The 23,805-nt window shown below is 35.0% G+C and overlaps 1 protein-coding gene across 1 annotated transcript in view; it reads right to left on the bottom strand.

The window, feature by feature from the left end:
- LOC122808298 (melatonin receptor type 1C-like) overlaps positions 1-23,805 on the bottom strand; it is a 123,434-nt gene that overhangs the window by 54,993 nt on the left and 44,636 nt on the right. The window contains exon 3 of the mRNA XM_044079263.1: positions 23,571-23,595. Coding sequence (XP_043935198.1) covers positions 23,571-23,595 — 25 coding nt within the window. The remainder of the gene's footprint in view (positions 1-23,570; positions 23,596-23,805) is intronic.

Raw genomic sequence — 23,805 nt, 5'->3', positions numbered from 1 at the left:
ATGGATACAGCCCCTCCTTTTGTGTTTCGGTCTGTGTTCTGTGGCCAAAATGTGTGGTATGATTTGTAGCCAGGTAGTGCTGGGGTACTCTCTGGAGCCTTGAACCAGGTTTCAGTTACTGCACAGATGTCAATGTTCTCCATAATGAGGAGTGCTTCGAGCGCATGCATTTTGAGATTTAAACTCCTGGCATTGAGTAGCATAACCCTCAGTTTTTTGTTAATTGTGCTGTTTACGGAGGTGGGTTTGACATTTGAGCCTTACCTAAAAAAGGCAGTATGGGGGCAGCAAGAGCCTTGGCCAGTATTCGAAAGCCTAGGCGTGACAGGTGCAAGCCTATCTCTTGTGAAGCAACGCAGCTTGTCGAGCATGTTGTCCCAGGCTGACAGACACTGGATCCCCTTTGAATGACACCAGAAGCTTAGACAATTGTTGAAATTGATCATTTTTTCTTTATACTGAGGTATCTTTCTTGGTGAGGGCAGGATGCTACTCAGGGTCAGGGTCATACCAGCCTGGGCTACATGATCAGAGAGCTCTTCCATGTCTCTTTTCATGTAGTCCAGGGAGGTACATCAGAGGTCATTCTAAAAAAAAAAAAATATATATATATATATATATATATATATATATATATATATATATATTATTCATCTGCTCTTACTGTAACTGTTTTAGTTGCTCTTCTGCATGCTATCTGTTCAGTCACTCTTACTCTGCACTTATTACTGCTTGTTAGTAGCCTTGTAATTTACTGCCTTCTGCACTTGTTTTTTAGTCATTTGTTAATTTAATTGCATTTATTTGAACTGTATTTGCCGTAGTGTTGCTACACGCTCAGGTGTGCTGGCCTGCACTACACATTTGAATTGTATTTACTGCTGTTTTAGCTGCTTTTCTGTAACAAAAAAAAAAGCTTGTTTCTGCCTTTCCTGTAACTAGTCAAGTCCAGGTACAGACTTGCTGTATCCTGGACTGTTGGTAAGCTTCTGAGCCCCCCAAGCATTTCTGTGTTGGAAGGAAGCCTTCTAGCTTATCAGTGGGAATGGTAAGCACTAGGTAGCCTATCTACCATGGGAAGAGTGGGTTTTGGCCCTGAAATTGTAGTTCATTGGCCATTTGGGCAGTTTTTCCATCTCTTTCTACTTTCTGGTTAAAAGCCTGTTTTGCATTTGGTATACAGGAAACAGATTTGCTGTATCCAGGACTGTTGGTAAGCTTCTGAACCTCCCAAGCCCTTCTGTGTTGGAGAGAAGCCTTCTAGCTTATCAGTGGGAGTGGTAAGCACTAGGTAACCTATCTACCACAGGAGGAGTGGTTTCTGGCCCAGAAATTATAGTTTATTGGCTGTTTGGGAAGCTTTTCCAACTCTTTCAACCTTCTGATTTAAAAGCCTGTGTTAGCACTTGTTTCCTGCCTTTCCTGTCACTAGTCTAGTCCAGGTACAGATTTGCTGTATCCAGGAATCTTTGTAAGCTTCTGAGCCCCCCAAGCCTTTCTGTGTTTGAGGGAAGCCTTCTAGCTTATCAGTGGGAGTGGTAAGCATCAGGTAGCCTATCTACCACAAGAATAGTGGTCCCTGGCCCAGCAATTGTAGCTTTTGGCTGTTTGTGCAGTTTTTTTTCATCTCTTTCAACTTTCTGGTTTGAAAGCCACACTTGTGCCTGTGTCCCGCCTTTTCTATAACTAGCCTAGTCCGGTTACAGAGTTGCTGTATCCAGGATTGTTAGTAATCTTCTGAGCCCCCAAGCCTTTCTGTGTTGGAGGAAAGACTTCTAGCTTATCAGTGGGAGTGGTAAGTACTAGGTAGCCTTTCCTAGCCTTTCCTCGATGGGAAGAGTGAGTTTTGGCCCAGAAATTGTAGTTTATTTGGCCATTTGGGCAGTTTTCCATCTCTTTCAACTTGCTGGCTTAAAAGCCTACATTTGTACTTGTTCCCTGCCTTTCCTGTAACTAGTCTAGTCCAGGTACAGATTCGCTGTATTCCAGGACTCTTTGTAAGCTTCTGAGCCCCCCCACCAAGCCTTTCTGTGTTGGAGGCAAGCCTTCTAGCTTATCAGTGGGAGTGGTAAGCATTAGATAGCCTATCTACCACAAGAGGAGTGGTTCCTGGCCCAGAAATTGTAGCTATTGGCCATTTTGGCAGTTTTTTTTTCCCTTCTCTTTCAACGTTCTAGTTTAAAAGTTGCACTTGTGCTTCTTTACAATCTTTCCTGTAACTAGCCTAATCCAGATACAGAGTTGCTGTATCCAGGGCTGTTGATAAGCTTCTGAGACCTGCAAGCCTTTCTGTGTTGGAGGAAAGCCTTCTGGCTTATCAGTGGGAGTGGTAAGCACTAGGTAGCCTGTCTACCTTGAGAGGAGAGGTTCTTGGCCCAGAAATTGTAGTTTATTGTCCATTTGGACAGTTTATCCTTCTCTTTCAACTTTCTGGTTTAAAAGACCACATCTGCGCTTGTTTCCCTTCTTTCATGTAACTAACCTACTGGTAGCACTAGAAAGCCTTAAACTGATCCAAGCCTTCTAGCTTAAGAGAGAGACTTTGAAGTGATTAAGTTTCAGTTTTTTATTTATTTTTATTTTATTTGCAGTTGTTTATCCAGGATAGTCCATTGGGCCCAAGGAACCCGTTTTCAATGGAGTCCTGGGGAGAAAAGCTCCGCGTACAGATTATACAAAGATTAAGTTCCACACATAGATTACATGAAGATTACAGAGTAACATTATACAATTTCAGGTTATAATCAGGTCAAATATATTTTAATCAAAAGTAATAAATGCAATAGTATTTAAAGTAGAATTTTTTTTTTTTTTTTTTTTTTTTTTTTTGGGATAGGTAGTTAGATGCAGTAAGCTAAGAGATTGCTAGGTATAAGTAAGGAATTATAGGGATAGATAGTTAGATGCAGTAGGCTAAGAGATTGCTGGGTATAAGTAAGGAAATTATATACTACAGGCAAGCTTGAAATCACTGTACTTTCTTTCTGTACTTTCTTTCTGTATTTATCTGTTTTCCACCTAAACACAGATTTTCCAGTGTTTATTGTGATTTAAAAGATTGTTTTTTCACATATTGTACTTATTTGACTGACTGCACTTTTAAAAGGTTGCTTATTGTTTAAATAATTTGTTTAACTGTTGTAGGCTACACACTAAAGTGTGATAGCCTTTTCTGATTGTTTGTAGTCATTTAAAGCTGTTTTAAATGTATTTTTACTGTTTTTGCCTTATCTTTTCAAAAAAAAAACAAAACAAAAAAAACCCAAAAAATCCTTGTATCCCACCTTTCTAAGCTAGTATAGTCCAGTTTTCAGGCTAGTGCTGAATTCAGGGCTGTGATACTAGTTTCTGAGTTGCCCATACCGTACTTGGATAGAAGGAAGTTTCTCTGTTCACCTGTGAGAGAGGGGAGCTTTGAGCAACCTATCTGTCCCTGGAGGAGTGGTTCCAGCCCAGAAGTTAGTAGTTTATTGGCCATTTTGGGCTAATTTCTATCTCTTTCATTTCCCTACTATAAAAACCACGTTTGCATGGTTTTGAGCACTGGGCAGTGCTAGTTAGCTATGGTTAAATTATTCCCGGCTCCATTAAGTCTCCTCTTCAGTTTTTCCCTTGAAACTAGTCTAACTCTCAACCTAAGCACTCAAAAAGTATCTTACAGCCCAGCACTTGCTCAGACCTAATAGCAAGCACTAATATACCTTGACACTGATTGCCCAGCAGAGCAAGGCTCTTTTTTCACCCCTCACCAACCAAGCGACTAAGCAGCTCTCCCTACTATTCAGACATGACCATAGGGCAACTTCAGGTGCACTCTCCAGTCCAGCTGGTGAATCTGGGTATCCTGAGGCAATGTTACAAATGCCTCATGTACACAGACAACCCTCTCCTCCTACCACAAAACACTAACATATGTGAGAGATGCAATTATATAGCCAAACTGGAGGCTAAGGTCTCTCCACCCAAGACTGGAGCAGACAGTCAAGAGGAGAAGGTTAACACTTGCACCACAACTCCAGCCGCACACAGATATACTAAAACAGCACTGGCAAAAAATACACATATATACACAAAATCATACTTGGAGGTTCTATATAAAAACCTGGAAAAGCATCAGAGACCTCCAAAGCAGACACCCAAACAATCTACACTTCCCGTCACAAATCAGACAACACATAAAACACAAAATCAGTGTGCCACACAATCACAGCCCTTAAGGCAAAATAACATACCTAACACACTAGTAATAGGTGACTCTATAGTCAGGCACACTTATGTCCCACTCACTAGGCTGGACAAGCAGAAGGTTACTGTTAGCTGCCTGTCTGGAGCCAGAATCCGCCACATAACACAAGCATTCAGGTCACTCCAGAACAAGTAGAAATATGACTCTGTCATTGTTCATGTTGGTGTGAATATTTTTTTTTATATTAGGAATAATCTGATCTAATACCCTAAATGAAAAAGAATGTGTAGTACATTCATTACAATATCTAGCTAAGGCATTTTCCAACTTCTTTTTCCTAATATTATACAGATGTTCATAAATCCTCTCTTTACATTTCCTGTCAGTCTTGCCCACATAAAATGCAGGACAAGACTGACAGGTAGCTAAATATACCGTTGACTTAGACAGATATACCTTCCTCTTGCTTTATACTTCTTACTATTAATCAATATATTAGCACAAGAGGCTATATACCTACAAAAATTACAAGCCTCACATTTAAAAGTTCCTTCTATTCGGTATGTCCCTGCTCTATTTGTTTCCAAAATGTTCTTTAAATTATATCCTTTCTTATATATAACCATCGGTGCATCTCCTAACTTCTCTGTGACACCTGTTTCAAAAGTAAACAAATTCCAGTTCTTATGCAAAATTGATTCAATCATGTCAGCTTCTAAACTAAATGGTGTAAAAAAAACTGATTTTTTTTTGTATTGGATGCAAAAAGTTCACTTTGGCAAGTGATGCTTGATCATAAATCCTCATTACTGACCACTTTTGGTACCCTGTTTGGCAGATACAGACTCCTAAGGATGTCACTTGGAATAACTTCTGCAAGTGAAGTCTTCCAGCATGCAATGGAGCAACTTTTTTGTGTTATCCTTGTGCCATAATGGTAGATGATTTATTGGTTGGAGGGAATGGTGAAGCAGAGCATGGCAGAAACCTAAAGAGAGTTCTAGATAGAGCACACAAATTAAATTTGAAGCTCAATCCTCTGAAGTACAAATTTCGACTACCAAAAGTTACATATGTAGGTCATTTATTTACCAGTACTGGCTTGAGACCAGACCTGACCAAGCAAGCAGCTATTCTTGAGATGTCAGCACCAGATAATATTCATGCTCTGCAGTGTTTCCTTGGCATGCTCAACTATTTAGGCAAGTTTATACCAGACTTCAGTGAGTTGACAGCACCTTTAAGTGAGTTGATGTGCAAAACTGTTACATGATCATGGTTAGAACAACACCAAAAAGCATTTGAAGACCTTAAGCAGAAAATTGCCACCCCACCTACATTATAATACTATGATGTTTATAAATCAGTCTTTCTTTCCTGTGATGCTTCAAAATTTGGTCTTGGTACAGTTATTATTCAAGAGGGCAGACCAGTAGCCTATGCATCTAGAACACTTACCCAAACTGAAATTCAGTATGCTCAAAGTGAGAAAGAACTTTTGGCAATAGCATTTGCATGTTTCAAGTTTCATGATTATATTTATGGTTGAGCCTTTCAGATTGAAACTGACCACTGACCTCTAATTACTATTCTAAAGAAGCCTATGCATTCAGGTCCAGTGAAATTAGAAAGAATGATGGTCAAATTGCAAAAGTACAACTTCAAAATGGTCTGTATGAAAGGCAAACTACTTTATCTGGCTGATACCTTATCCAGATCACCCAGAAATATGACGTAATGGCTTGACACAGAGAATTTTGACTTTGACGTGATGGCAATGTGTAATTTCTTTACCACTAGGCTTGATGAGCTGTGAGATCACACAAAGACTGATCCAATTTTGCAAAAGCTCAATCACTACATTAATGCTGGATGGCCATCAAACCAATCTAGTCTACCACCTGAAGTGCAAACCTATTTTCCTCACAGAGATAAAATGTTGATGGAAGATGGCATTATTTTCAAAGGTCATTATATTGTTGGTCCTGCTTGCTTACAAATAGAATATATCCAAATTTTGCATCGTGGTCACCCAGGTTCCACAACCACTAAGAGAAGAGCAAGAAAACTAGTATTTTGACCTTCGCTGCTGAAAGACACTAATAAAGTACTCTCTTCTTGTTCAGTATGCAATAGTACTAGACTGCATTTGCAAAGAGAACCACTTCTTCTAAGTCGAGTTCCTGAACTAACTTGGTCAACAGTAGCCACTGATATCTTCGAGTGAGACAATCAACACTACTTAGTATTGGCAAACTCTTATTTGAATTGGTTTGAGTTTGACTTAATACCTAACCTAACATCCACTACTGTTATTACTAAGTTAAGATGTCATTTCTCAGTCCAAAGTAGTCCACACAAAGTTATTTCTGATAATGGTACTCAATTTACTAGTCAGTTGTTTCAGAAATTTGCAAGAGAATGGGACTTTGTACATGTTACTAGCAGTCCTGAATATCCACAGTCAATTGGGCTAGCTGAACGAGTAGTACAGAGTGCAAAGCAATTACTTGAAAAGTCACAGCATGACAATAACAATGTCTTTTTGAATCTACTTAATCTCAGAAACATACCCCGTGATGATATATTTGGCTTGCCTGGTCAAAAACTTCTATCCAGGCAAACCAGAACAATGCTAATTATTAGTTCCAGTTTTTTGAGGCCTAAAGTTAAGAACAACAAAACCATCAAGGCTCAGTTATTCAAGAAACATTCTAACCAGAAGTCCAGTTATGATAAATTGAGCAAATTTCTTCATCCATTGAGGGAAGGAGAGACAGTGGGGATACAAACAGTGAAAGGTTTCGACCATATTGGTTAAGTTACAGGCATATGCACCGAGCTGAGATCCTACCTGGTAGAATCTGAGGGTGTGGAGTACAGGAAAAATCACAGCCATCTTCTTTCTGTACCAGAATCATCATTGCAGCATTGTTCCTGTGATACAGACTCTAAATCTCAGAGTGAACCAGACATTGTTCCCATCCCAGAGTGTGTTTCAACCTCTACTTCCATTCCTGAGTTTCAACCTCTACTTCCATTCCTGAGGATGTTCTAATTACTTCCAAGGTTGAACATTCTGTAGAGAGAGCTCCAGTTGCTAAACCTAATTCCTAGTTTTATGTCACACGATATGGTCAAATATCCAGGCCCAGTGTGAAGTACACAGCAACATGGACATAACTGTATATATGTACCTAGTCTTGTATACTTGCATGATAAAGAACTGTTTGTAATATCTGCTGCCAAATAGATTCATACTGTTGCTTGACCTATTTCTCAAAGAGTGAGGATGTAGATCAGAGTAAATATGATATGTCTTTAAGAAGCATATCAAGGACTGAATGTGCACATATACATATTGGGCACATGCCATTCCTAGTGCCATTTTGAGAGTGCAGCCAGAGAGTGAGCATATATGATTGCAGTAGTTAGTTTGTATATAAGTTACTTAAGTTAAAGTCAGTAAACTTCTATCATGATGTGTTTATATATAACAAAGCTGCTTAACAGAACCCACAAAGACTCTTCTATTGTGTTCAAAGTAGGACAGTGACAATAATCAATTATTGTTAATATTTTTTTGATGTTATCATAAGAATTTTTATTTAAAATAAAACCAGTTTGGTCATTGTTGATCAAGGGTAGAAGAAATTGCTTTAATATGTTAGCATATATAGCCATAAATAATTTATAATCTATATTTAATAAAGATATTGGTCTATAAGAAGAACATTTTACAGAATCTTTATCTGTTTTTAAGATTAGAGACATGAGTTTATTTCCAGGAGGGAAGGACATTTACTAATTCTTTAGTTAGCTTAAAACTTTAAATAATATAGTTGAGACTTTTTTTGGGATTAATTTATAGAGCTCAGGTTCAGGAATAATACCACCATTACCCAGAGCTTTATTAGGTTTTAACTTATTAATTTGAGCTTTTAATTTAGAAATTGAAACAGGCCTGTCCATAACTTTCATCTGATCATCTGCTAATTTTTCCTTAGTATACTTTCTTATGATTTTTTTAATTTTATCTTTATAGTCAATAGTTGGATTGCTATTGTTTAATGTATTAAAATGGCTTCTAAGTTATGTCATGATATCTTCTAGTTCAGTGATCTTCTTTTTCTTAGCAGAATATATTTACATAATATGATTAGATTTATTTAACAAATGATTAGATTTATTTATTAATTTGGTTCTAATAGCTAACTTATGCATAGACTTAGGGTTAGCAGAGTCGTTAACTATGATAGTCACATCTCTCACACCATAAAGAAGGTCCACAAAAAATTGGGTGCCCTATACAGAAATAAGTAGTTTCTTACAGGAAAAACTAATGAAACAATAACATGCACAAATCTTCTCTCAGCACTTAGTTATGCTTCTCCAATTCTCACTAATCTAAGAAAAACAGACATTGCAAAACTCAAGTCATGTTACAATAAAATTGCTAGGTTTGCCACAGATTTTTCTTATAGCCCTCATCACTGCATAGCCATAAAGCAACTTAATTGGTTAGAATTTCCACAGCTCATTCTTTATAACCAGTTTACTCTAGCCCATAAAATTCTGTATCACCCTGAAAAAACTCTGCTCTAAAAACCTACTTTATCCCTATACAATTGACAGAGTATTACACTCCAATAATAAACTCCTCCTAGACGTAACTAAAGCAAATAATACAGCAGGTGAATCCCTCTACTCAAATTTTATAGCTAAAAAATGGAATTCCTTATCCACAAACTTAACAGCTACGACCCGAATAACACAGTTAAAAAAAAACTTTAAAAGCTCACCTGGCTGATACATGGCTCTGCTCCTGTGCCACTCCTGGCTAGTACCAATTCACAGAATAACATCATTCTCCTCTCTTTCCTCAACTAAGTTTCACACTTACTAACCAGTAACTGTCTACTTCTCCTTCCTAATACAGCATTCAGCATTTCCACAGTACAGGCCTCAGAACCTCCTCAGTCGATTCATCATGATAATACTTTAATCTGTGCATTAGTAAAACCATTCAGTATGATATAGTATTATAATGATATAAAGTACACACCAAGTTTCTATGCTTTGAAGAAGGAGTAACTGTTGCGAGGAAGAGAGAAATATGAGGAACGAGACTTGCAAGATAAAGAGGAGTCTTCTAAATACTGTGTTATAATTGTATGTATCTTCCATTTACTGTAGTAACTACTGTTCATACATATTTAGCTTTACTCCCCAGTCCTTCACTGAAAAAGGACTTGTGTCCAGTCAGGCTTTCCCAGTAACCAAATGTAAAATAAATAAAAATATATAAATAAATTGAATTCTTTCCAAATTAATCAGTTTTATGTTTTAATATTTCTAAATGTTTGTCATTTAGATTATTTATCTCCTTTGTTAAATTGTATTTCTTTTCTGGCTTTCTAATTTTAGTTTATCTAATTTTTCTTGTAAGTCAATTATTTCTTTGTCACATTGTTTTTTTTTTTTTTTCATTTTGGCATACCAGGATATAATTCTACCATATACTTATGCATTTAAACCATCCCATAGGTATATCTCAGAAATATCTTTTGTATAACTGATTCTATTAAAGGTTTGAATTTTGTGTAAGAAAAAAAAATTAAAATCTTTTAGGTTAGCTATATAACCAGATATGTGTTTAATAGGATTACTGTTGTTACATTTTAAAACTAAATCAAATATTATTGCATTGTGGTCTAAAAGTGGACAACATACCACTTTTGCTTTGTCCAATCTATTTATTAGGTTATTTGATACATAAACTCTAACTAGTCTGGCCTGGGTACAGTATCTATGTGAGTAATGAGGGACTAAGAGATAATCTGGATCTGAAAATTCATATCTATCTCCTTAATATGTATTAAGTCTATAATTTTACTAATTCCTTTGCTGGCACATTTATTTTTCTCCTTTTAATGGTATCAGTGTCATCATTTTTTTTTTAAAATACTGTTGAAGTCTCCTGCCAATATAATACAACCTTTTGAGGTTAGAACAGTCTATCCAGATGTTGTTTAACTGTCATAACACCTATTCCAGGAATACAATATAGATTAATCAAGGTGTATAAGTTTTTGTTAATTTCTAATATTACTGAACAACGTAGTACCGCGGTGGTAGTGCTGCGGTAGCATTGTTGCCTCACAATAAGACGTTGTCCTGTTCGATTCTCAGCGAAAGCGTCTTCTGTGTGGAGACATGCGTGAATGGGTGTACCTTCAATAAAGGTTGTATGTCAGGGCTGGCAACTCGGTACGTAAAAATCTACTGCCAATCATTAGCGGACCGGAGTTCCACTGTGGTGAACCCTAACTGGGAAAAGCCGAAAGATACAACAACAACTGAGCAACGTAGTCCTTTATCATCCTTGTAAGAGCTAACTATCCTGGGCATGGACAGTGTTTTTCCACAATATAACCACTCCTCTTTTTTTTTCTTATTATAATGAGAGTGAGATAGGACAGAATATGATTTAGTATTAAGTTCATCTATTTTAGTTTGTGATAAGTGAGTCTCTTGAAAAAAAATTCTGAGAATTAAATAGTTTTAAAAGTTAAGACTCACTCTCCTGTGACCATTATTTAAACCATCAATGTTTAAAGAGATGCATTTAAAATAAGACATATATTTTGTTTGAGAGAACTATGTAAAACCTTTTCATAAATTCCAAATAGTAAGTATACCTTTGAATCACTTTCCAAATGAATAACTGCTTATATGGAAAATTCTAATCATTAAAATAAAACTGCTAACTATATATATACATATATATAAATATATATATATATATATATATATATATATATATATATATATATATATATATATATATATATATATATATAATATTAGTAATAGTAGACACCCAAAAATACGCAAATTACTTTCATTAGTGATAAACAAATATTTATAAAGCCCACCATACCCCATATGGAGTCTAGTACTCCTCATTTGAAGAGACCAGCACAAACAATGTTCCAAAAAACTACTGAACAGAATAAAACATAGAACGTTGACAGTCCCAGTGTCTTGAGACGAAACTCACCACAAAGAGGCAGCAATTCAGCAGCTGAAAAATGAGCACAAAAGCCAGTGGAAAAAATGAAACAAATGCCTTCAGAAACCAGCGATATCTACAGCCAAACTCTCAGCAGTTAAATAAACTTTTTGGAAGCCAGCGGAACAGATAAACCAAATGAAACAAATGTCTTCAAAAACCAACGGTATCCTCAGCCAAACTGTAATTTTATTGAACAAAACACAGAATAATCCAAAGGGTTAAGCGCTTTCACTTGCTGAATGGCAAGCTTCTTCAGAACAGTTTGAAACAAACCTCTCATCACTTAAATCAACTTTTTGGCGCCAAAATTCAAAATACACAAAGCTTCATTTTAAAGGTATATCACACCTAAAAATACACATAGTGCAAAACCTATTCTTATAAAAATCCTATCTATCTTAATCACAATGTGAACAAATACAATATATAATATGTGTTATAAAATGTTAAATCTAAACCTTAAAAATATTTTAGTATTGAATATTTATATATAAAATGCCTGGGTAATACAGAACAAATTATTACATATCCATCCAAACTATCCTATAAAAATTATAAGAACCTAAACAACAATACAATATACAATGACCCAAAATATATATCTTATCCTAAATCTACCTATCTATAAAAATATTGTAACAAAATAGTACCATCAATATGATGTAAATATATATGAATATAAATATAAATGAATATAAAATCAGGTATGCCTGTTGTGTCTTATAATCACAGGTTAACTGTTGCATATGCCACTAAACCCAAATTCAACTCATAGCTAGCAAAGGTTTAATAGAAATTGTGATTTGAAATTTGTTTTATTTGTTTTATCTGTTCCACTGGCTTCCAAAAAGTTTATTTAACTGCTGAGAGTTTGGCTGTGGATATCGCTCATTTGAAGAGCAAAGCTATCCAAACATTCCATCCCATCAGCAAAAGTGAAATAACATCCTCTCTGCTATTATCAGAATAATATTTCCATTACAGAAAGGAAAATAAAGAAAATGATTAAGAAACCTCTCATATATATTAGCATCTTTTAAAACAATGTTAGCAAAAGTTTTATATATGCAACAAAGAATAACATCGCTCTAATGCTAATATTTGTTTAGAAAAGATCAGCCCCATAAGGACTTTTTTAGCAGGAAAAGCCTTAATTACTGTTATGAAATACAATTATTTACATATAAAAGCCTACAACTAAACTTGTATGTAATCATAAACTCCATAAAGAAAGTTGATGATACAAAGGCTAGAGCCCATAAAATCAGTAAAAATATATTAGTAGTTCTTATACTAGTTCAACTATAAAACTTTCCTAATTCATTTCTAATATAAAAATTCAAAATGGCTTATTAGACATCAAAATAGTTTTCACCGTTTAAAACATCACATAGAAATAACTGTTGGGATCATTACACCATTGAAATCTTAAGAAATCATATACAATTAGAAAAAATAATTTAAATATAAATATTAAAGTGTAATAAAATAATAACATAAAAAATAAAAAAAAGTATTTATTCACTTAAACAGATGGCAGCACTCAAAAGAACACAGGTTCCAAAATGTAAACAAATACACTTAAGTATTCCAAAATTATTGCACTATAAAGACTCATTAGTAAAATGATGAAACGTGAAAAGGGAGAAAAATAATTTATACAAATTGCCAAGTTACTGGTTCAGTCAACTTAATAGTGCAGTTGTTATAAAGTGAATTTATATAAATACTTTCAGTAATTAAATTTATGTAACATAATAATTCCTGTATCACTTTGCATAGTTAATCCCCACCCCTTTCATTTGATTGACAACCCAAACAGTTAACATCATCAACACTCATAACTGTCAGCTAGAGAACATCACACGAACTTGGCAAGAAGATCACATTCAATCAGTGCAAGGAAATAAATGAAAGTCTGCAGTCAACTTCAGTTTAGAAAGCTCGATCTTTAAAATATGGGATTACATTACTCATCAATCAGCTTAGACAAAACCAACCCTGTGTCCTTCAATGCTTTCCTGTCTCCTGTCTTAGCCCAAACCCAATATCTAGACTCAAAAGCAGCTCACGTCATTGACAACACAATACCATTCACACACCACAATCCACCAACGAGTCCTAATGGCATACCAAATGCCAAAAGAGCAAAGAATAGAGAGGAGAAACAGAACACAATAATAAAAACAAAAATCACTCTCAGGAAAAAAACATGACCCAAGGATCTCAAACTACAAAGTCTCACCAAGTAAAAAAAAAATCAATGCACAGAAACAAGAACACATATCATCACACAGCTGATCACTTCACCAGCAGCCAGAACAAGTACATTTACCCCCAAAAAATCACACCATTAATCACTAACACAGGAAACCTCTATATTAAGAATTAAACAAGTCACTACAGAGAGACAGAAGCTAGGAACACAAGACGGGCAAAGTAAATAAACAAATCGTAATGTAAATTCAGATCAATATTAGTGACACCAATGAATATAATAGGTAAAAAATATGCAATGTGGTTGCATTAGTGTTAAATTGACATATTATAAATGACTACAAAACAGAATAAGTATTAATTATTCAAAAGAGAGGGAGACCCAGATTATAAGCAAATGATAGCAAAGAAAACATTAGTAGGAAATGCAATGTTAGCCATATCACTATCATTACATGATTCTAACTAGTGAAATAGAGACTATGCTATGAATTTCAATGTAATATATAAACACATTAGTTTTATAAAAAATGTAAATGCAAATAATTTAAATAAGTTAATTTACATTAGTATAAAAACATCCAAGTCTCTATTTAATTTTTCCAAATCTTTTGGGTTTCTAATACTATGATTGGAATGAACCCCATTCCTAAGTCAAAGTATGATTAAAGTTCATGGAATTAGTATTACTTTTATCTTTGATGTCAGACAAAAGTGCTCTTTGCAGCACCCGCAATGTGCCCAATAATGACTCCTTCTGCAATCCGTATGGGGTTACATGTATTTTTACATATCTAAATATGATTGTAGATTATTTTTTATAAGACCCATTGCTCCTACTGCTATTACCACTGTCTGGATATTTTACATCCACGTTGCTCTCATTTCTGCCTGCAGATTCTGATATTTTATGACTTTGTGTCTCTCTGTACGCAAGACACTGTAGTCAATGGGTGTGGCGATTTCAATGAATGCTACTTTTGTCTTCTTTTCATGAACCACTATATCTGTTTTTTCAGCATTTATCTTTTGAATTGTTAGTAATAGGTGATCCCATGTGATGCAAACTTCATTTTCTATGATGCTTTGTGGCTCATGTTTCCAGTGTTTTTCAACCACTTCAATACCATAATGCTTGCCCAATTCCCAGTGCAACAGTCTTGCTACATTATTATGCCTTTCAGTATACAGTCCTTCTGCCATTAGTATGTCACAACCAGCAAAGAGGTGTGCAATGGTTTCCAGTTCAGTTTTACATATGAGTCTCCCTTGTTGTCATCTAGATGTTAAAAGAAGCAAGTTCACTTGCAATAAGGACTTGACAAAAAGGAGATAATTAAATATATTTTATTTTAATGACATTAAGTAATTATTTTGTTATTTACCCTTTAATTTCTTCTTTTTTTGTCTTCCAACCAGATCTTTCTGCTTGTCTCTTCAAGAAAACACTGTTCCAATTCATAACCTCTGTTTGTTCAAAGATGTTATTATTTTCAAGTATGATAAAACTGCCTCCAAGTCCTCAAAGATTTTTGTTTAATCAGGAAGAGAGATTCTTATCCTGTCTGGAAATAATAAATGAAGTTTAATTTGCTTTTTCTTCAGTGCTCTTATTACATTTTCTTTTAGAAATGACTGAGGTGGAATAGTCATTGTCAAAATGATTAATCCTGTCTTCTATTTTAATGGGAGATTTTGGCAAAGCAGTTTTGAGAATTAATTCTTTGTCCTGTGAGAAAAAAAAACTTACAATTGTAGACCTTGAAAAAGTATTATTCATTGATGTAGATGATCTAGCCAACGATTTGCATGCTCTCTCAATACCAAATGACATTGCCTCTGGTAAACCTAGCACTTTGGGAAGCCACAATGACAGAAAATTTGCCATTGCATTCCTTTCTATTTTTTCTGGTGGACCAAATACTCTAATATTATTTCTATGGGACCTATTCTCCAGATCATCAATTTTATTCAGAAGAATAGTATTTTGTTTAGTAAAAACTCAGTATTATGTTCATCTTCATTTAGCCTCCCTTCTATATCATTTAGAGAGTCCTCGATGACAGATATTTAGACTTTCTGCTGCTGTAAGCTTCCTGGATTTGATCCACTTGTTTAGAGTATTTTTCTTTGAAATTGTTATTTTTATGCCCGTTTTATCCATTTTAATGACAGTTCCTAAATATTGGTAAGGACAGATTTAAGTTCTTATTTGAATAATGAATCTTAACAGCTAGATTTTAAGTGACTCATTTCCAAGCTATATGTAAACTTCTATTCCCAGACAAATTTTTGACAGGGATATCTCAACATATCAAAAAACATTCTTGATACTGTCTTAAATAGATCTTTAATTTATATATATCTTCTTAAATAAAGCAGGTAAGAAAGTTTAAAATTATTATTTCCTGTCAAAAATAAATTAAATAGCAGAGCAGGAGAAATCTGCAGTTATCCTGTCAGAATCTTAGCCACACACCCATTTTTTTTAACAATATTAATAGATGTTTTGTAATAAGATATAAAAGAGATAGCTGGAATGAGAAAGTTAAGCAGAGAAATATAAGAAAAGTAATTGCATAATCAGTTATAAGCCTCAAGCTCCAGGAAGAAACTTCTAGATAAGCTATTGCAAGAAGTTGGAGAAAAGGTTATAAAGTCATTAACAGAAATTGTTGAAAGAAGTTTAGATTATTTAATAGAAATGTAGTAGCATGTGTTTGTAATAGAGATAAGATAAGGTAATAGTCACAGAGAAGGAAGAAGGATGGTGGGGAAAGTGCAATTATTAAAGTCAAATTGCTATGTTAATGAAGTTTATATTGTCATTTATTCTGGAGAATTAAAAGAGTGGTAGACTTATGTCATTTCTTTATTTAATTAAATGTAGACACAAAACTATTGTTTAAAAAATACGATGGTGGCTTAATGAGAAAATTAGCATTAAAAATCTGTTCTCGTTGTGTAAAAGGGGTGCAGGAGAAGATTATGATATAAGAGAACAATTAAGAATGTGTTGCTACAGTTGTAGTTAACCCAGATATGGACAAGTTTGGGCAGAATAGAATTTCGTCAATGAGCACTGAGATGATGACTTTAACAAATTGATTGAAAATAAAATATAACAAAAAAGACTTGAAATATTGAAACTGTAATGCAATGCATGACCCCACTGGCACAACCCCATTGGCTTCCAGGCAGAAAACAATGCATGGGGGAGAATTCATAATCAGGCCCCTAATGTTTTTGAGACTTAACATACAACAGTAGCAATTACAACCATCAGAGCTCAAAACTGCAAATGTAAAGAATTGCAAATTCATTGACCTCTGGAAATGATCTACTCATATCCTTGACTAATTTGAACTAACAGAAGAAAGTCTACGTTTTACTAACCTTGTAGAATATAATTGGTTTATTGGCTCATTAGTACTTAGGCTATTTATTATAGAGGATCTTAACAAGCCAAGCCTTACATAAACATGGCAATTATTAGCCCTTATAATTTGTTATTTGAATATCCAAAGATAGGCCAAATACATATAAGCAGGGTTAGTTATATGTTTCCCCTATGCACAAAGGCCAATGGTGGTTAGCTTGGGATAAAATTGTCATTACCCATCCATTCATACAAATTGCATTTCAATAGAAAAAGAGAAGTGCTTTGCTTTATGTTTAGTGGAAGACTATTCCAAAAGAGTGGTATTCTCTGTGATACATATACATTCCTCCAGAATATTATATTAATTTTGCAAAAAAAAAAAAAAAATATATATATATATATATATATATATATATTTAGGTCCCTTGAGTGGGTGTTTATGACATCACTGGACATGAGAATATGTAATAGGCTTGACAGAGCATCATCTGTGGAGCCTCTATATGTGAAACACAGGCAGCCTTTCAATAGCCCGTTTGATACTGAGAAGACAGATGAGACTTTTGGATGTCTGCCTAGTTTTCTATTTTTTGTGATTTAGACCCTTAATATTTTTCATTGAGAAAATGGTGTGGTCATTCCTGCTGTGACATGTGATCGGCCAGGTACCTATGAAAAGAGGCTTTATACTCAGTGATCAGCCTAATAAGTATGAAGTAGAGTGGAACAATTACATCCCTGGATCGGGATTCCATAATTTTAGACATAAGTTGTGTTATGAAAATGCCTTCCCTACAGTAGTGGATATGAGTAATTGAAAGACCATTCATTGTTTTTTTTTTCACACACTTTTATTAAATTATCACTTGTGACACTGACAAATTTACATTTATTTAAAATCAATCAAACTGTACTAACAAGTTCAGGTTTACAAACATTATACTTCACATATATTGTTATATATCATATAACCTAGACAAAATTACATACATTATTCAATTACTGCACTTTTTTAAACAAAAGGTCATCTTTATTAAACCATCACTTATGACCTAGGCAAGCATACATTTGTATAAACGAAAACAGTCCACACCAACACAGTCCTAGTTGCAAACATTTTACATCAGAAACCATACTGACACACTCCCAGTTGCAAACATTATACATCACTTATAATATATCCAAACATTTTCAGTCAAACATCACATAGCTCATTTAATTCCTGCCTTCTTATAAACCTCATTCCTTCCCTGTATGTATTGTTGCCACAATTCCCACTTTTTCCCTATGTATTTATTTATTTTATTTATTTTACATTTGTTGACCAGGTTTGTCTGACTAAGCTTACTAGCCCTTTTTCAGTGGAGGCCTGAGGAGAAAATCTCCAACTGAATAAAAACATCACAGTAAATAGTTACAAGACTCTTAAAAAGTTATACATACTTTCAAAAGAATAATAGTAGTTTGCTCATACTCTTTTTTTAAAGATATCAGTTCTAGTTGTTTTATCTCGTTTACTATATTCACTACTCTAGTTGGTTTAGATTTTGATTTCCATTTTTTAGTAATTGCTTTTTTTACAACCCACCATAATTAGACCAGCAAGGCCTTACCATGTCTAGGCAATTCTGATTCTGTATCATAGCTCAGAAAAATCATCTCCCTCATCGCACCAATCTTCCTACCCTGCACTGACATATTTTCCCAGATCTCTAATTATAAGGTTAATTTTCAGGAGGGTATTCTCAATGTGATAGTTACAAGGGGAGTCATTCTTACCAAAAAACTACAATCATATATTTACTGGCATTATGTTTTAGTACATAGCTTTGACACTATTTGTTTGGGGCAAGTCTTCTTATAGGATTCTGGTGTCCTCTGGGCAGTTTACACTGGCACATTTGCAGTCATCTGCATACTTGTTCAGCAAAAACCCTTAACATTAGTGTTGACTGTGATGACCACCACTGCTACCAATATGTAATGGCCACCAATATGTGTCATCTCCACACTGGGGCAATAATCAAGGAGCCTAAATCCTCGCCACTGACACTGGAGAAGGTTCTGCACTTGAAATACAAATGGATACACTCAGTATTTTCAGATGCAGTCCTCTCTGCATCAAATACAATTTCCCTTAAGACCATACAGGGAACACACTCAGCTCAAGGTCTGGATGTCTCTATATCTGCCTCCCTCCAGGTCCCCAATAAGAGTCGTCACTGGTACAACTGCAGGGTTAGGTCTTCAGCAGAGTGTCCAAGCCAAGTCCTCCAGCACCCTCTCTGTAAACCCAGTGCTTTGTGTCCCTGCCCCTGACACGCACATATACTCTGAGAGATTTATTTTTCACACACACCTGGGAAAACTGGCACAGATTACCTGCTCTACCAGCTTTGCCCAGACTATAAGGTCATTATCACTGTCTTAAAAGAGTATCCAGTTATACTGTGTAATATTAATACTAATACAAATGGTAGTAGTTCACCAAGATGGCTAAGCCTTCTGGAGTAGCCATCACAGTGTCACCAAATAAATATTAGTACTCTCAAAGGTTAGATACTTTCTACAAGGACCAGCCACAATAAAAGTATTAAATATATTTAATAATAAATAATAAAAGTATATAAAATACTGAATATATATATTCACAGTAAACCACAGAGTTTAGATTACAGGAAATGTTGAAAGAACATTGATGGACAGACTCAGACAAATAAAGAAAAACAATACCTAAATTAGCTTCCCTATATTCCTGACTGAATCTAAAATAATTACTGTTCACTAATTAAGTTGCTTACTAGCGCAAGTCAAGATGCTGTGGATGAAGGCCTTTCTAGTCAGGCTTCCCAAACAGAATAATGAATACTCTGAAATTTCGCTTTGTAATATCTAAAATATAATTTCCAAGAGGGCTGGCAGAATGACCTAATCTGGTCACCTGACTCTAGGTTCTCACAGTATCCCCCTTTGAAGCTGAGAAAGGAAGTTAACAGAGGCAGCCACAATACACATTCAAATGTTTATGGCAACACATGGGGCCTCCCCTCTTTTCACTGAGCTAATGGACAACGACTCTTCCCCAGACAGTGTCTCTGGTACTATTTAACACTGTGGGTTGCCTTTTAATGGTTCAACAGCTCATTTACATTTCCCTTATCTTTGTTAAAGTTAACCTCTGCTATGCCAGTATCCTCTATTAAAACATATACATTTAATTCAGCTACAATAATACATGTACATTTCTCTTCATTCAACAGGGTGCACTGTTGATACATTTCAACACAAACAAAGCTCACAAATACATTTTCAGCACAAGCACCTGTACAAAATCAGTTTGATATACAAATGAAATGCAGTTCTAATACATATGTAACACAAGCATCTTGTATAAATCAGTTTGATATTCAAAGGACATAACATTCTTCGCATGGACCTCCAAAAAGTACATGCTTAAGAGGTGTTTCCCGAGGACTGCACACCAATGCCCTTTGCTCATGACAGATCTTTTGGAGGAAGTACATCTACCCACCCTTATTTCATGTGTTTAATTTGTGAGCAAGTCTGCTATCCAGTGAGTTGAACCAGAGTTAACATTCTTCTGGGAGTGTTTATCCTAGATGCCTGAATGCAGCAGTGTGTCAAAAACTTTTGCAAGGTCCAAATATGCAGTGTGCACCGGTTTTCTATAATCTATTGAATTAATGGCATTTTCAAAGAAATAAACCAGGTTAAGCAAGCAGGACCCGTAGATTACCCATATACATATTTATTGGTCCATAAATTATGCTTTCCATAGCCTAACAGATTAAACTGGTCTGGATTATCTGTCTAGAGTTACAGTTGTGAGCAAGTACACATTTGAAGTGTCTGTGTGACAACCATTATTAGAAATGGACAAGAGAACTGAATATTGCGCAATAAACAACAGGTAATTGTTGGATCATAACACTCAACATAGCTCACGGAGAGTTGAAACATCACATTACAGTTATAATGAACTGTGGAAGCTTCCAGAGTTGACATAGTAAATCATTATCACTAGTGATATTGCTATTATTATTAGCGCTTAACACAATATATAGCCTTTCAAGAATCCCGGTTTCTATCGCTTACCTTTTCTCTTCTCTACACCACCTATTAACTGCCATACACAGTGTAACTTATATTATCTATATATCAACTTCCTTTTTCCTTTCTAATTGCCTATTTGAAAGCAGTCTCACAAGTATGTCCTAATGTGTCACTATGCACTATTATACCTTGCCTCATCAATTATCACTTTATAAATGTGAATGTTCTCTACTCCTTATTAAAACAAAGACTGTAAGTTCATTGTGTAATGCAGTTTGTATTCTTTATCTTATTTATCATGCATTGTGGCATTCTGTTTTTGTGACGTATTATGCACTCTTGGAACTTTTCTCTTTGTGCTTCTGTCGAAAATGAGTCTTTTTGACTCAGTTAGATTTTTCTGATGAAGAAATGCAAACAAACAAATAAATAAACACACAAACACACACACGCACACATGCACACACACACACACACACACACACACACACACACACACACACATATATATATATATATATATATATATATATATATATATATATATATATATATATATATATATATATACCACTTATGCATCACTCTATTCATGTATTTTTACCATACATAATGTGATAAAGAAAGAAACTGAGAGCAAAAGCTTAGTGTCAGATGTGACAAGACATGTGAACCAAAGACATCTTTGGTGGTTTTGCACTGGATATATTCAACAGCAAGATATATTGAAGGTTTAAACTTTAAAAATAGGTCCAGGATATGGTTTGGAAAACAGACTTTTTTGAATCTTCAAATAATATGGTGCCATACTAAAAGTTTAAGATACAGTAGCAAAAATTTTGAAACAATGACTCATGATAAACGACAAATTTTTTGGCATACATTAAACATATATTTTTTTGCATCGGACAAGGCACCCTGTAACCTAAACACTGGGCAGTGCATCCTGCACATCCCACTCATTACATATACTAACTCTGAGATCACATGCACCTTAGAGAAAAGTAAATTTTCCAAGATAATCACAGTTTTGGACTTAGTCTATAGTTTCCTGAAAATATACTTAATTTTCCCTCGCAAAGGGAACCCCAAACAAATGCTACAATTGTACGTAATAATGGCATATTTTAATGAACAGTCCTGAAACAAAGCTGTGTCAGGACAGGAATACACTTTCAGTGTCAAACATAATCCCTTAAATTTCTATTTACTTTCACTAAAATTAGTGCTACATATTAATTGTACTGTGAGTTCAGATCCATGTAGTCATTAGATAGACATGTTACCATTTACATTCCATGTATCCATAATAGGAATTATACATATAACATGCTGATTACTGAGCATATGAAATTGTATGTAAAGAACTAAGCTTAATTAGAAACTCAGGCATCTCATAGTGCTGACTTAGAGGATAGGCGTGCCTGTGCTGTTGGTGGGACATGCATTAGCCTGTCTAGTGGAACTCTGGTAGAGTCTGGAGCTATGAGCTAGCACAGGATTTGGTGGGAGGAGGAGGAGGAAAGATGACACATGACCATGCTCTAAGACAAAGAACAAGGCAATAGCTTGAGTTACTCCTAATTGCCTGCATAACCTAGAACTGATGTTGCACATTGTACATATATATAGAACTTGTAGAAATAAAATGCTTGGTTGCAGTATGACAATCCCAGTGCCCTTGTTACTTTCCTGGGTGTATGAGGAGTATAGCTGGTAATGACTGTGGTGCAAGAGAGGTCTTCCATCCAGAGTGACTTGCAACCCACCAACAAAGGGGTGCTTTGCAGTGCCCCCAAGACAATCGCATCAGCAGTAAGGGCTATAGAGGGAGCTGGGAGATGTGAGGTCAATTGTTAGCTTGAATAAAAAAAAAACATCTGAAAATTATATAGGTAAATTTTATTTTGTCACTAGAGAAGATGAATGCTGAACATGAGGTATTAATTGCTAAACATGCAGTGGCTTATTATAAGTCACAGACCACCATGTATCTAGAGATTGGAATAACTTGAAAAATAATAGCTTTATCATATTAGAGACAAAAAAGAGACTTATTGGGAAGTTCCTCCCTTCCCTAGTGCAGTACAACCATGGAATTTAAATGTAAATCAGCAGGGATATGATAGCTGGCATTAGACTTCTCATGCAAAAAACACATATTTCAAACTGATATGCATATAATTGGCACCATGCAATTGGGTTAAACTTTTCCACATAATGCCTTAGTATGTGGCTCCATTTTTCAGCCATCTTTTCAGTGCCTTGTTCAAATTATGTATTATACTTTATGTTGTTTTTATCAAAGTCTTTTTAGTACAAGTTAAGAGAGATTTAACATGAAGTGCAATAAATCTGTTTTTTATGTATTTGGGATCGTTGGTTTTTGTGGTATTTTATTAGCTTTAACATGAAGACCTGATCAAGTGCTATGTGCTGTATTCAAAAACATTAAATCAGTGCCTTCACCTCCTTATGCTTAACAGGGTAGGCATTATCACTGGAAGGAAAAGTAAAGATATTTGACTTCAGAAACAAAATTCAGAAAAATAATTTCCTTTTATAAACCATTCAGTCCATTGACTACATTACACATCATCCATTTTCTCACAAGAATTTTTGTTGGGAAGGACATGAAGTATTCAGAAATGATAGTTTCTGACACCAAGAGTACATGCTCTAAAACACAAACAGCATTTTTTTTCTTGAAATAAAAACATTTTCCTCATGTGACCACCACTTCAACATTTTCATAACACCAAATGAAGCAGATAGTATTTGATAATGTTGGCTTTAAAATTCACAAAACCACTTTGTTCTTCTTATTTCATTATCGGTGCTTGTATTATGTCCCACTTTTATATTTTT

This window comes from Protopterus annectens, chromosome 8.part0 (genome assembly GCF_019279795.1).
Source record: "Protopterus annectens isolate FY-2018-M chromosome 8.part0, PAN1.0, whole genome shotgun sequence".
Classification (NCBI taxonomy): domain Eukaryota; kingdom Metazoa; phylum Chordata; order Ceratodontiformes; family Protopteridae; genus Protopterus; species Protopterus annectens.
The sequence above is the reverse complement of the archived record's forward strand: the minus strand, read 5'-3'. Positions and strand labels throughout refer to the sequence as shown.